Raw genomic sequence first — 15,654 nt, 5'->3', positions numbered from 1 at the left:
TTATTGCTCTGCAGCAGTTTTCATTATTTGTATTTTAAAATAGTTTACATTTAGGCACTTCTACAAACTATGAATGTAATTTCTAGCAATTGGGTAAATTGTGGTGCAGCATTGCCCTCTACTGATGCAGACTGCAGCTCCTCTGTAACTTCATAGAGTCGCTGTGGCCAAAATCTGGGAGCCCTTGGCAGCTAGTCCATGTGTGAACATATGAACTTAGTGAGGCTGGTCCTTGGGCGAGAATTCCCCTGACATTTCTCATCAAAATGTTATTGGCCATCTTCTGCTAAATACATTGTTTAATGGGTAACAGACACAGAAACCATCACTGGGTCAGTTGTGGGCTCTGCAGTTTGGCCTATGACTTGCTCAGGCTTGCACCCTCCACCCCAGCTCACTGGCATGAGTGACCCAGGAAAGCATCCGAGAATGACTAATAGTAAGTTTAATTATAAGTCCTAAGCCTGCCATGATTCTGCTGATTCTTGCCTTGAGAATCATATTTTAAATGAGTTTTCCTGCCAGCCTTTCCTCTGTGGTGTGAGCTTCATGCCTAAGACACTCACAGGAGGTCATTCAGAAGAGTGCTCTTTTTCTTCTACCATCAAAGGACACCTTCCTGTCTAAATATAGATGCTTTGTCAATATTGGGTATTGGCGTGTTTTTCTGTGGCACACACTAAAATAGCTATACTTGTATAGCCAAGGTTTTGGTAAGGAAGAAACTGTACCAAGTAAGTTTCAGCTTGATAATCCCAGCTTTCGGGCCCCTGTTTTTCACTGTGAGAAACAGGAAGGTAACCTGGAAGCTTTGCTGCCTCCCCCAGTCAGCCCCTTTAGATTAGTTGCAAAAGTGAGGAAGCTTAGGGAATTCAGCTGTGGTCTTACTGTGTCCTTGCTTTTATTACAGAACACAGCTAGTTTTAGTTTGGGATGGGATTTTCCCATTTTACAAATGTGAATAAGCCCACTGTATTGTCCAGAGGGATGTTTTTAAGATAGAAAAGCTTTGCAAATATGAGTGGCTTCAAAATGATTTTACTGTACTCGGAAGCCATCCTTGAACAGCAGCCTGCAAAAGTGTATTTGGAAGGACTGATAGTAATAGAGTGTCTTATTCAGGGCTCACTGTGTGCCAGACCCTATACTGGGCTGGGGACACAAAAACAAGCAAGCAAAACCACCCCTGCCTTCTTAGAGCTGGCAGTCTGCTAGGGAACAACACATGCAGGGAAGTTGAGGAAGCCACAAGGAATGGGGCTCGTGCTGGGGTAGGTGCTGGTTAAGGAGGAGAAAGAGGCATCCAGTGAGTAGAGAAGGGAGGAAAGCAGTGCCTGGCATGGGCGCCTGGCTGGGGTGGGGCAGGCCGTCCTGAAATCAGGGAAGAGCTCACCTTCAGGAGGGAGGAATTGAAAGAAATTGTAATAATACCATTACTGTGAATTGTAATTTTGAATTTTCATTATTCTTTTCTTTAAAAATTGTTTTGCTGAGTCTGTTTTTTTTTTTCCTTTAAAACATTTTGCTTATTTGGGGCACTCTTCTGCAAAATGGGGGGGTACTTCAAGGCCTCTCAGGTCCTTCCAGCCCCAAACCTGTGGACTTGTTCAGATCAGTGACAGGGATTTTTTCAGCATCCTAAGGGTTCAGCTTGGCATTCAGTCCCTCTCCAGCCTGGCCTAAGCTGCTTTTCTCAGTGTATCTCCTATTGCTTTCTGAAAGGGACCCACAAGTCCAACTAAAGTTCCCTGCTTTCAGTCCCTCCTGTTCCTTCCAGCTTCATGCCTTTGCTCCTGCCATTTTCTGCTCCCAGATTGGTCTCCACTCTTCCTTTGCCTTGCATAAGCCTCACTGATGCCAAAGGCCCAGACCATTTCAGGGCACAGAAGTTTCTTTATCCCTTCTGGGCACTTGTAGATTGTTTGCACTATTCATTTTTAAATTGGGGCCACAGCTACCAGAATAGGGGCTGTAGCTGAGTTGTAGGAGTTTTAAAATGAGACTTGATCAGTTTCTCTTATTCATTCCATTCCTACATTTGGTGGCAAATGTCCCTTAATGAGTAATTATGTGGTAACCCAGCATCTGCCCTGGGGATTAGAGGATATTCATTACAGGCAGCTAGAGATGGACAGTTCTACAGGCTTGCCAATCAGCCTCCAAGTGGAGATGATGGTGCCTCACCTTGGCCCCTCTCTGACTGATATGGATACTCCTGCCTTTCTGGAGGCCCCGCCATGGTGACTGGTGGGGAGTGGGACATTCTTTCTCTTTTTCTAAATCTGTACTTATTTGAACTCAGGAATCGGCTGGGGGCGTGGGAATTTGGGATTGGAATTGTTCTTTATTTAGTTTGCCAACAAGGGGGATGTAGAAGTTTTTAGGTGCTGTGGCACTGTATGGGTCCTTAAACACCGGTCTGGCCTTCTGCCCCTCTAGGCTCCTGCTGGCTGCAATGAATATCCTCAGATAATTGACTTTTGGACAAGAGTCTTGTTGTGGAAACCCCCTCAGCAAGACCACCTCAGAGCTTGTTGTCTTACCTCCCCTCTTCTGAGCTTCCCAGTTCCGTCAAAGGGCCCTCCGTCTTTGCAGTGGTCCAGGCCTATAGCCTTGGCACTGTCCTCAAGTCCTCACTCTCCTGGGGCCAGAACTTACCGTTCCTCCTACAAAGATATCCCTGTGTCCTGGCCTTCTCCCATATCAAGAAGAAACCACTTGGCTCTATTTTCTGCTACAAAGCCTTTCCTGACCTTCCCAATGGCCTCCCTCCCTCACTGCTCTGGGTGTATTCTGGACCTTCTTAGATGTGTCCTCATTAGAATGTCAGCTCCTTGTTTCACTTCCTGCATTGGTATGTCTAAGGCCCAACACAAACGAAAGCCATTAGCAACTAACAGTATCTTATTAGATAGGAATAGTCTCCGATTCTTGTGGATAGTGAGCTCATCCAGAGAGTTATGTCTCTGCCCTGCCTGGCTGGGATCAGTAGGGCCTTGTTCCTGGGGTGAGGAACAATGAGCTGCTGCCTGTGTCCCCTCCCTCTGAATTCCTTGTGGGAACCCTGAGTCTAGAGGTGGAAGCTGTATAGGAGACTCCAGCAGGGGGGGAAAGGCCACGGCTATCAGACAGAAAACACATCTACTCAGCACCTACTGGGCACTGGGCACTGCCAAGCACCAGTAACAGAGCAATAGGTAAATCTGCCAATATGTGTAGCCAACAGCAGTTCATTTCTGTTCCCCAGAATGAGGAAGGACAGCAGTAGCAGCTAGAATGTGTCAGGACAAAAGCCATCCCTGTGAGACATTTACTGAGGAAAGGAAGAAAGCCCAGGGCAGATGGTGTGAGGTCGAGCTCGAGGGCCCGATCACAGCCCAGTCACCTGCACTGTTGTCTCCTGGGGGTCAGACCATGTCCCTGAGTGGCCCTAGCACGACGTTCTGCACACAGTAGGTCTTCAGAGGAGGGCAGCTGCTGAGTCGGTCACAGGTTTGCAGAGTGACCTGGAAGGCCCCAAATTTGGTCTTCACTTTAGCACCTGAGACATAGCTGGAGGCAGCACTCGTGGCTCTGGCTAGCAGGCAGGAGGCCCGGGTTCTCAGCGCTGCACCCTGGCCTTGCTGGCAGCTCAGTGTATGCATTAGCTTCTTTTCGTAAAACTAAAGCAACACCTGCTAGGGCAGCCTCATTGTGGCTCCTGAACTTCAGATGAGGTAAGGGATACGAAAAAGCAGCAGAAAGGCGGCTAGTTGGCGGCTCAGTGGATGGAGTGCTGGGCCTAGCATCAGGAAGATCTGAATTCAAACTCAGCCTCTGACACTTACTGGCTGTGTGACTCTGGGCAAGTCTTATACTGTCTGCCTCAGTTTCCTCAAATGTAAAATGGGGATAACGTAGCACCTGCCTCCCAAGGTGGCCCTGAGGATGGTAAGTGCTTCCTAAGCCTTAAAGCACTCTCCAAATGCCAGTGATTATTATCAGTGCCAGAGATACTACGTTCAGGCTGGGTGTTACAGAAGGGGAGTCCTTTTCAGACTGTACTAGGTGACCTTTGAACCCCCAGTTCACACATTTTGGGCTTCTGTCTTTCCAGTCTCAGCTCCTAAAATAAAACAAGGCTGTGAAATCGTCCTCGGCTTAGAGCAATGCTGGGAAGAGGCTGGCGTTGACTTTTAGAGAGAATCTTCTCTGCTCTGGTGAAAACCTTGAGATCCTTCCGTGGGAGGGTGGTTTGAAGGACCTGATGTTCACTCAGCATCAGGAAGACATGCGAGCTGTCTTTGTTTGAAGGACGTTGGCCTGAAGAGGCGTTAAGATTGTTCTGCTATCTCAGAAGATATGGCCAAGTTTAGGGTGGGGAAGCTACAAAGAAGCAGCTGGATGTCAGGAGGGAAAAGGATAGCCCTTTGCTAACTGTTCAAGCTCTCCCAAGTGACATGGGCAGCCTTGCCAAGCGGAGCATCCATTTTTAGTGCAGGCGTCTTGACTGCCATTTGGGTAGATTGTAGACGAGCTGGCATAGTGGCTCATTGAGGAAAGGAAGGAATGCAACAAGGCAAGCCGGGGAAAGCCTGAAAGGGCCAAACCTGAGCAGTGGACAGTAGTGAGGGCTGGCCAGGCAGGCCCCCATGGGGGCCACACAAAGACATCAGCATTTCACTAAGGAAGTAGTAAACTGCAAACTATGGCAAGTTTTTAAGCCTAGCCCAGGGCTGTGCGTTAGGATGGTGGGATAGCCTTGGCTGGTACCATGAAGGATGGATTAAAGGGGAAAGGCCATGGAGAATCTGGGGAGGAACTGGGGCAGCCATGCCTACTGCCTAGTGAATAACTATTATTTTCTTTTTAAAAATATACTCTAAACTTAGTAAAATAGGCACTGGCCACTTTTCTCTAGTAGCCTTTAAAAATGTTGAAGGGCAGCCTGTTTAAAGATAAGACTTGTGGATCTCATTGTGAAGTCACACTTTATCCTGAAATGCTCTGTCATGAGAAGACTCAATACACTGTATGATTTTTAAATTTGTTTTTTATTCACAGTCAGTTCTTAGGTGTCAAGATGAAAAAAAGCCAGCCCCCTTTTTTTGAGAGTCCTCTTAAATTGGCTGTGATTTATATTATAGCTTTTAAAATAATCAAGTCTCTCCATTTCTCCTTTTGAACACTGGTGACCTTAGTCAAAAGTATACAGAGCAGCCTTCGCTTCAGAATTTCCTGAGGTAGTATGCCTTCTGAAATTCTGTGTGTGCTCAGTTTTCCAGAACTGCTGTAAATTTTTGCCTAAAATTTAGAATGAAAAATGTAGCAAGAACACATTGCATGTGGCCAGTGTGCCGTGTTACTTTGCATTTTGTCCCCAGCACAGTTGGCTACTCAGATAAACTTTGCGAACAGGGACATGTCAGGATTTGGCCTTTTTCTCCTGATACCAAGTCAGATTTTTCATGACTTTATCATTCCAGCTTGTTATGCTCTGGTGATTTGCTGTGCGTGGTGTTAAAATCTGCCATTTTAGTTTTGTACCCAGAGCCAGAATTACCAGTAAAGACTCCAGTCTGCTTTGTTAACCATGCATGCATGTCTGTGTCAGCAGAAGAGAAAAATAACACATCTATTTTTAAGTCTGTTGGAATCCTGGTGTCACTGGTGAGTTCCAGGAGCATGAAAAAGATTGTACATGTATTTATAAGGTTCTGCTGCCTCCTGCTGTCCATTCTTGTGAAGCTCTCACAGACAGTGTTCTACTTGGTAAGATTACCGTAGGTCTGGGCCTTGTGTTCGTTGTTAGTGACATGTACGAAGACAGAGATGAGCTGAGTTTATCTGCATTAACAGGCTCAGACCACACGTTTTCTTTTTTATATGAAACCTCAAACTATTTTGTTTTGTTTTTCCACTTGTACGTAAACAGGGTCTTTCTGGCTCATGATTGAGTTGATTCCCAGGGGTTGGTTGGCAGTTGGTAGGGAATGACAAAGTCTGTTCTGAAGAGATTATAAAATGCCCATTTCATACACTCAAATTTCTTTTCCTTTTAAATTTATTAATTTTTAGTTTACAATGTTCAGTCCCACAATTTGTTGAGTTCCAGATTTTCTCCCCCAAGACGGCACGTAATCCAATATAGGTTCTACATATACCTTCACATTAAACATTTTCGCAGTAGTCAAGTAGTAAAGAATTATAACCAGTGGAGTGAACCACAAGAGAGAAACAAAACAAAACAAAAACACAAGAGAAAGCAAGCATTTGCTTCAGTCTGCATTCAGACTAATTCTTCCTCTGGATGAGTCTTATGGCTTTGTCTTAGAGCCTTGCATTGCTGAGAACAGCCAAGTCTATCAAAGTTAGTCGTCACAGATACGTGTCTGTAATTGTGTTTAATGTTCTCCTGGTTCTGCTGCACTCATTGAGCATCAGTTCATAGAAGTCTTTCCAGGTTTTTCTGGAGTCTGCTTGCTCATCATTTCTTAGAGCACAAGAGTATTCCATTATGTTCTATACCACAACTTGTTCAGCCATTCCCCAACTGATGGGCATCCCCTCAATTTCCAGTTCTTGGCCACCACAAAAAGAGGTGCTATAAATATTTTTGTGCATATAGGTCCTTTTCCCACTTGCATGATCTCTCTGGGATACAGCCCTAGAAGTGGCTGGCTCAAAGGGTGTATGCACATTTGTACAGCCCTTTGGGCATAGTTCCAAATTGCTCCCCAGAATGGTTGGATCAGTTCACAATTACACCACCAATGCATTAGTGTTCTAATTTTCCCACATCCTCTCCAGCATTTGTAATTTTCCAGTTTTGTCATGTTAGCCAATATGACCAGTAAAATGGGGTACTTTCAGAGTTGTTTTGATTTGCATTTCTAATCAATATACACTCACAGTGTTTACATGAGAGTTTATGGAGTCTAGTAGTCCTGGCTAAAGAAGACAAAACTTCAGTGTTCAGAGCAGTGTATTTTCTATGAGAAGGAGGCTCCATTTGGATCTAAAGAAAAAGTGTTTCTCATTCACTCAGAAATACTAGAAGGAAGTTTAAACCACAGTAAAGGAAAACCGGCACCTCCCCATCTTCCCTGGCATGCTCCCAGGTTGACCTGCACCCTATATGTATCTTCTGCGATGCAATGTCCATGATAGGAGCCACTTAGTGAAGTCACTGAACAGATTTTACCAGCAACATCCTGATTGTCCTGCCAAGGCTTGAGGAGGGAGGGCATTCTTTAAACATGGTTATCTCAGGTGTACATCCCTTTTTAGTTCCCTTTTATTATCCACAGGCCTAGCACCCTCCCTGCTGGGACTCCATCTTGCTGCCTGTGGAGGCACAGCAACATTATAAAAAGCCTCATGTATCAGGTCTCATGAGTACAATACACCATTCTTAACTGGTTGTTTATCTGTTAAAAAACAAACAAACAAAATACAAGGTTTTGATACTTTTGCTAGGACATCAAAAAGAAGCCCTCCATTGTCCAGAGGAGTCCCACCAGTGCTTGGGGGCCTTTTGTTGACATAAAACAAGTGTTTGTTGTGCTGTTTTTGCATAAAGTCAGACGCTGGTGTGGGGCAGCGTGAGCACAAGCAGGAAGAGAGCCTGTTTTCCTGGTTCTCATGAAAGAGGAACTCTTGGGGTTGGTGGAGGGGATTAACACAGCTAATGCCTTCTTAGCCTTGGCTAGCTTACAAACATCTCATTTTGCCCTTGCTTGTCCAGGGTTGCACAGCTACCCAGGGTATGGAGGGACACGACGCTTTAAAGTAATGCTAACTAACATCAGGGCATCAGAGAAAGCAGCCCTGGGATCAAGCCTTCACTAGCACTTGAGGGAGTGAATAAGAAACATCAGGGTCGTCTGAAGAAGGGGGCCCAGGAAAGGCCTCCTGCCTTGGGGGGTGGGATTTGAGCTGGGAGTCTTGACCAAGGTACTGATGAAACCAAGAGATGTAAATGGATGGGAGAACACTGGAGGTACAGGGGGAGCCAATGCGGACATACAGGGTGGCTTAGCATGTTCAGAGGACTGGAGATAGGCTAGCTTGGCTTAGGGTCTAAAGTTGGTGGGAATAAAGCATCAGTAGACTGTTCCCCCCAGGTTATAAAGAACTGAAACAGTTTCTATTTCATCTTGGAGATAACAGTGGAGCTCCATTAATAGGGGGCTAACATGTCAAGAAATACACTCCAGGAAAATCCCCTGGGCAGCTGAATAGAGGATGGCTTGAGGTCCAGAGGTCAGTCAGAAGGCTAGGCTGATAGTCCAGGCAAGAGGCACAGAGGGCCTGAACGAGGGCTGTGGCTGTGTGAATGGAGAGAAGGAAGGTGGAAACAAGGCTTGGCACTGACTTGGCTGTGTGGAGGGTGAAGCCAAATCGTGTGTCTGGGGGACAAGGAGCATGATGGTGCCCTCAACAGCTGAGGGGATGTTGGAATAGGGGAAGGTTTGGGAAGAAAGACAATGAACTCCCTTGTGACTGCTTTATTTAATTTTGGTTTTCAGCATTTAGTTATATAAGATACTGAGTACTTAAAAGGACAAACCAGTTAATAAGAAAATGTGCTCACGAGACCTGACATGAGGCTTTTTATACTGTTGCTGTGCCAGAGGCAGCTACACGGAGTCCCAGCAGGGAGGGGGCTGGGCCTGTGGACACTAAAAACCCTCCCTCCCTCCTTTCCCTCTCTTCGTCCCTTCCTCCCTACCTGGTCTCACCTTCCTCCCTCCCTCCTACCCTTTTCCTGCTATAGCACTTTGAAGGCCGTAAACCATGCTTTCAGAAAAGTTTTCTCTAAATATATAGGTCATTTAACTCCAGGAAACACGTAAAAAAGGATATTTTGTTACAAGAAAGAAAAGTATACCTGTTGTATTCTGAACATTAATGCTACATGTGGCCACTTGTTAATAAGCATGCTTTGAGACTCAATAACATGAGGCTCATCCTCAGGCCGCCTCTAGCGTCAGACTGAATCTACTGTAATTTAGGAGCAGTCAGTCTTTGGGGTGAGGACACGTGGGTCACTGTAATTTCCAGGAGTCGGTGTAATAGGGCAGCCAAAAAAAAAAAAGCTAACGATACATTGGGCTGCCTTAATTGGGGCAGAGTTAACAGGAAGAGAAAGTTCCATTGTCCTCTGCCCTCTTCGGAGTGTACCTGAGGACTGTGGTGGTGCTGGGCACTTAAGAAGGGCCATCAATAAACTGGAGTCCATTCAGAGGATGGCCACCAGGAAGGGCCTTGAGTTGATGTTCCATGAGCATCGACTGAGAGAACTGGACATACTTGTCTACAGAAGAGAAGACTGGGGGACATGCTAGCTGTCTTCTAGTATTTGAAGGGTGGTCTAAGATAAAGGAGGAATCGAGCCTTTTCTGCTTGGCCTCAGAGAGCAGAACCCAGTGTAGAAGCTGCAGAGAGGTTGCTGTATGCTGTAGATCAGGACAGGTGCTTACAGTGGGATGGGTTGCCATGACAAGTGAGGGGCTGGGATTCTTTTGCCACATGTCTTAGTGGCAGCTGAGATGTTCTTTTCAATTCTGGGTTTGGACATAGGCCAGAAGAGAGATTTCACAGAGATCTGGTGGGGATGGATTTAGAAATCCTTTTGTGCAGATCTCCCCGGAGTCTCCTAATGACCCTCTCAGAGAAATGCTACCAGTGATCCCTGTGTTCCGGCAGAGGTACAGAAAACCTTGGCAATCATGCCCATGACCAAGTACACTTCAAATTGGGGCTCTTTGCCTGGCCAGTCTTTGGCCAAGCTGCCTCTCAATGGTAAAGGAGATCACTGCAGAGTTACCCTCTTGAAAAAGAGCTTCAAGAAGGGAAAAAAATGGAGTAAGTTCTGAAGAATCATTTTAAATGTTGGATGGGGTTTTTCGTTTTAGATTTGAGAGAAAACATCAAGATTTCAGAAGTGGCCTGTGGATCCCCCGATTTGCATCTACAAGTAGATAATCCTTCAATGAAGAGGTAATGGTAGAGACACTAAGAAATAAATCCTAAATGATAGCGCTGTCCTTTAATCTTGCCAGGGAATGCAGTTCATTGTGAATGACTTTTGTTTCCTAATAGCAGACAGCTATGCAGTGTTGTAATCCCCACCTTTGCCTAAGAGGAGGCAGCATTACTCAAGAAAATCACCATATGTCACTTGTAGATGGGACATTCCTTAGCCATCCAGTGTTCAGTGGGCTCCCTGCGATCTGGGCTCCTTTGGTACCTAGGGAGTATCGGAAGCACCCAGCACAATGCCTGGCACAGAGTGCTTATTACGGATGGATTGATTCAACTTCTCCTTTAATGATTTAATGTTCATTTTACTACTGCCTCTATAAAGGTTGCCCTCTTCAAACACTGGATTTATTATTTAGCTTTAAGCCCCAGCACTGAAGATTTTCAATTTCCTCATTGTTTCTCATTTCACTTCTGGTAGAGGGGGTTGCCCCATCCTGTGCAGCTCAGGAGTCTGAGTCCCACAGCCAGGATGGATGTGGACCCAGGGCTGCCTGAGGCCAGGACTGTAACTACCACACCAGGCTGCCCTCTGGGTTTTTGTCATTATTGGTTCCTTTATTCTTTCACATACCAAACTTTAGCCCGTAACTTGTAAATAGTTTGTTTTCACTGATTACTACATTTCTGTATCAGACAACTGACTTGAGTAATAATGGAAAATCATCAAGTCACTCTGCATCTGTTTCTTTATCAGTAAAGTGAGAACTAGACTGGATCTCTGAGGTCACTGATCCTTCCCATCTCTTAGTCCAAGGACCAGCGATCTTTATTAAGATAGCTAGACAACCTTTCTTTGGACTTAGATCAAAAATACTCAGGAATATTGCAAATTGTGTCTTCACTGTGATGGGAAATATTTTAAATGAATAGTGTCGAAAATCAGACATGGGTTACAGCTCAAAAAAATCTATAAGAAATGTGTGTGTGAAAGTGGTTTATTCTCCATCTGTATTTTCATCTTTATTTTTTAGGTCTCACGTGCATGATGCCAGCGAGAAGTTTTTGTTTTTATCAAATCCCCAGATCTTCAAGGACCAGGATACAAGGGAACACATCCCACAACCAAATGAAAAGCAGTTTGAAAATTCAAATGAATGCCATTTTCCTGAAAGGCTTAATTCAGAGAAGCCTGAAAAAAACAGTGCGTCTTTGGTCAGCACTAGGGGATCTGTCCCCTTTCACATTCCTAATCATTCTCCTTCAGCAAAGTTAGTTGACAATGACGAGAGACTCCCCTCGTCCCAGCTGTCGACACATGTGAAAGCAGGCGAGTCCTTTGCCCAGCTAAGTCTGGGGGAGCTGTGCAGCTCTCCTAAACAAGCTGCCATCAGCCCCTCCGATAATAGTGGGGTGCTAGAGCCCACCGCCTGCCAGAATCTGCCACCTCCTCTGCCTCCAAAGAAGTATGCTAAAGCCATGGCAGTGTCACGGTCAGAGAAGGAGTTCCTCCCCGAGCTGGAACTCTCGGGGAGGGGGAGAGCTAAGCCTCCAAACCTCCAGAAGCATGCCATCAGTGCCCCTTCCCAGGCAGGGGCAGTTCAAGGAAAAGAACTTGCTGAGTACAAACCCAGGACCCGATGCAGTCCTCCCACTGACTTCCAGACCCCTCTGGATGTGGTCACTAAAGGTGTTCCCCAACTAGAACCACAGCCCAATGTGCCACAGCCTCATGGGATAGTTTCTCTCACCACCTACTTTTCTGTGGACAGCTGTATGACTGATACATACAGGTTGAAATACCGCCAGAGACCCAAGCTTTATTTTCCAGAGAGTAGTGATATACATGGAAACAAGCCTCTATCCCAAACTGAACCGAGGCTGAAAGCTGTGTTCCATGACCATCTGGAGCCAGCCGATGTCTAGACCCGGCCAGCTGTGTGAGTGACACTTCCAGCAGGCAGGTACCTCTCAGACCGGAGAAATGTGAATAGACCACAGGCAGTTGCTGAGATCTGTGGGGAAGGAGTTAAGAGTAGAAGCCTGCAAACCTTGGCATTCCGTGTCCGTGGAGCCTGGTCCCTTTACACCTCTTCTTCCTTGTGGATGTTGGCTGTGATCACAGCCTTCTAACCTTTCCTAGGTGGGCCTTGTTGGGATGCATTATGCAGGCCTCAGGCACTGCTGCAGAAGCCAGCCAGCCATGCATGCACACACACATAGCTAGCCAGTGGCCTGCAGGGTAGTTAGCTCAATGGGTATGCAACTTGCCAGCAGTTACATATACCTGATCAATGCTGCCGTGTGTCTGGACCATGGCAAGACTAGTCAGCGCAGTATTTGCTTGGGAGGAAGCACTTTTCATGGGTAAACAGCCAGAGGTTTCGCCCATAGTCTTGTTTTTTTTGACTTCTGTGATAGTCTGCTACCTATGATACCTTCAAGTGTCTTAAACAATAGATTAACATGTAAATTTTATCCTTTTATAGCATTTGGGAGGGAAAAAGCCTTAATTGTGAGTGATTCTGACACCAGTTTTTCAAAATCAAGAACAGAAGGGAAGGAATCTCTCCCTCCTGGAGCTCTATTATACACAGATCCAGTGAGCCAGTGAGTTTGGTATGCCATGAATGTTACTGCTATCATGTAAGCTAAAAAACATGCAATTAGCCTCTAGCACATTTGTATCTTGCAAGTGTTTTCTCTGATTTCATGTGAAGGTAGTGTTTTTGTTCTGTGTTTTGGGAGCTAAGAACCAATGCTAGAAAGTGGCATCAGCCCCTTACTACAAGTCACCAATGAACACTTTCCATGGCTGCCTGAGTCTTTCCCCAGACACTGGGAACTAAGGTTCATAGTTAGTAACTGGCCACCCAGCAAACTGATTTCTGTGTGTCCTTAAATTTGGAAAATTTATGCTCTTCAGATGGCCAGTTGGAATTCAATGTTAATAAAGTGTTATTTTGAAGCATCTTTTAGTTTATGCAGACCTTTTAAAGCAGAGGTCTTCTCTTTCCAGCTAGCCTTTGCATAAAAATCAGAGCAGTTCTCCATTAGATGTAAAGTGGCTTTTAGGAAAGGAAAAAAAAAAAGTCCAGTTGTTTTGCACTAAGTCGGTGGCCTTCGTGGGAGGTGGAAGGAAGCTGGGTTTCTGTGATAACCCTAAAGATATGTGAAGCCATGCCAGGGTCTCAGAGCCTGGAGCTTGTGTATCACCTGAGACCTGAGGAGCCTCAAGCTGTGGTCCATCCTGGTAACTCTCTTGCCCTGTTATTCTGAATGCACCTCCCTTACCATGACCCACTTTATTCCCTCACTCTAGCTGCTTTCAAGGACCTTACTTCTTCTGTTATCTTAAGGGAAGAACTGAGGAAGCAAAGAGATTTGGAGAATTAAAGTACTTACCAAAGATAAAGTAGATCCTTCACAATAGCTAATAACCAGTACTTCCATTTCTAGTAAAATTCACTATCTGGTCCAGCCTTTCTTTGACATGGCCAGAGATGATTCCTTGGCAGATAAGGAACCTCCCAGAGGTCTGTGAAGTCCTACTTTAAGAAATCTGTTACTTAACAGACGTGCTGCTGCACACTGAAATGGGAAATTGGCATTACCCAGGTTTCCTTATATTAAATTTAACCTGTTTTTAAAATGTACAAAGCAGATCTTTTCTTAATCACCTAATCATAAGCATCTTATAGTATTTGAGAATATTCTGAAATGTGATAATATTCAATTGCTGTGCTTTGATGTAAGAATGGAAAATAATTACTTGTAAAGTATGCATATTTGCTTTGTAACCAAATCTTGGCCTGACTTACGTTTGTCTTCCATTTATTCTAAAATTTCTCAAAGGTTTGAAATTCTCCCTGAATGATTGTTCGTTTATATCCTTACACAATTTAGAAATACTTGAACTGACCGAGTAAATTGCATTCTATCCTTTATCCAAAGCTCTGTTTTAAAGCTTTTAGTACTATTTGTAAAAAGTGTAAAATTTGTAAAGTTCTATTTGAAATAACAATGTATTTAACTTTGCTGCTTGCATCATTGTAACGTCAGCAACAATAGATCCATTTCAAATATTTCAGAAGATTCATTAATGTGTATTTAAAAAAAAGTCTGCGCAGAAGAATGGTATTTTGGCACTGCCCCGATTCGCACCCATCTGAAAGGCCTCTGGCACTTGCACTTTGCTGGCACTCCCTAAGCGTGCTGTGCATTTCGCTATCAGAGCCTTGGGTTCACGGCATTCACCGAATCGCGGGGAAGTGGCAAACAGGAAACGCCACCGCATTTCACACCTGGGTGTAGGCGCCACACGCAGGCAGAGTTTCTAGCTGCTGACTGATCACGCGCATTCTTACGAGCGCTTTCATGGCGACTTTGTGACCAACCTTGTAATGAACCAAAGGCTCGGGACTTTCTTTAGGGTGCTCTATTTTCCCGGGAAACCATCTCCTCCGGGTCACAACCGCTTTTAATTGGAGTCGCGGGCTTGGGCTCTTGGCAGGCTGTCGGACTGCTCTCGGGGGGGGCGTGGGGGCTCCGGCGGCCCCCTGCGGGCCGCCCGCCCGGGCTTTCCCGGGAAGGGCTCCTTTTACACAAGGGGGGGGGGGGGGGGGGCCGGGCCCCGGAACCGAAGCGGCTCTGCAAAAACAAGAACAAAGGCGGCTCAGCGGCGGCCCGCGCGCCGCCCGCCCCGCACCCCACGCGCGCCCGCGCCCCGCGCCCCGCGCTCACCACGGCAGCAGGTACACGAACACGAAGAGCACCAGGTCGAAGAGCAGGAAGAGCCACAGGTCGAACCAGTAGGAGTGCTTGGTGAGCTCCTGCCGCGGGCACCCGAGCTCGCGCTCCTCCTCGGGGCCGCCGCCGCCGCCGCCTCCGGCCCGCGCCCGGGGGCCGGGCCCACCCGCTCCTACGGAGCCCGAGTCGGGAGGCGCCGCCGCCGCCACCATCTTCGCACTTCCGCAGTGGTCCCGACGCACGGCGCAGGCGCCGACCCCCCCCCCTCCCCCGCGCAGGCGCACTGCGGCCCCGGCGGACGTGCAGCACGCAGGCCCCGCCCCTCCCGCATTTCCGCCTCCGTGACGCCCGCGCTGCACGTGCTCCAGGTGTTACTAAGGAGCTGCCTGCCTGGGCGGAGGAGGAGAGGGAGGGGGAGGGGGAGGGGGAGGGGGAGAGGGAGGCGGCGCAGGTGGGAGATGGGAGGGGGGAGGGGCGGGGGGAGGGGGGGGGGGGGGGGGGGGGGGGGGGGAGGGAGAGAGGAAAGAAACGGGGGGGAGAGAAAGGAGAAAAGAGGGGGAAGGAAAGAGGAAAGAAAGGGAAAAAGAGAAAGAAGAGAGAAAGGGAAAGAAAGGAGAATAAGAGAAGGGAGGGAAACAGAGGAAATAAAGGAAGAGAAAGGAGGAAAAAGAAAAAAAGGAGGCAGGAAAGAAAGGGAAAAAGAGAAAGGAGAGGGAGAGAATGAGAGAAAAGGGAGGGAAGGAGAGAGGAAAGAAAGGGGGGGAGAGAAAGGAGAAAAGAGGGGGAAGGAGAGAGGAAAGAAAGGGAGGAAGAGAAAGGAGAAAAAAGAAAAAGGAGAGACAATGAAAGGGGATAAAAGAAAGATAAAGGAGAAAAGGGGAGAGGAAGGAAAGAAAGAAGAGAGGGAGGGAAAGAAAGGAATGAGAGGTTGACTAGGTG

The 15,654-nt window shown here is 46.7% G+C and overlaps 1 protein-coding gene across 2 annotated transcripts in view; it reads left to right on the top strand.

Annotated features, from left to right (window-relative positions):
- Window positions 1–14,051, top strand: part of USP53 (ubiquitin specific peptidase 53) — a 57,203-nt gene extending 43,152 nt beyond the window's left edge. For both annotated transcript variants that reach the window (XM_069104894.1, XM_069104893.1), the window contains 2 exons: window positions 9,900–9,984; window positions 11,001–14,051. In XM_069104894.1, coding sequence (XP_068960995.1) covers window positions 9,900–9,984; window positions 11,001–11,892 — 977 coding nt within the window. In that variant the 3' untranslated portion in view covers window positions 11,893–14,051. The remainder of the gene's footprint in view (window positions 1–9,899; window positions 9,985–11,000) is intronic.
- Window positions 14,052–15,654: the final 1,603 nt, after the last annotated feature.

Source organism: Petaurus breviceps, unplaced genomic scaffold (assembly GCF_028583685.1).
Source record: "Petaurus breviceps papuanus isolate PSGF00001 unplaced genomic scaffold, PetGlider_PUasm1.0 689, whole genome shotgun sequence".
Lineage (NCBI taxonomy): Eukaryota > Metazoa > Chordata > Mammalia > Diprotodontia > Petauridae > Petaurus > Petaurus breviceps.
This window is presented reverse-complemented; position numbering and strand designations above follow the sequence as displayed.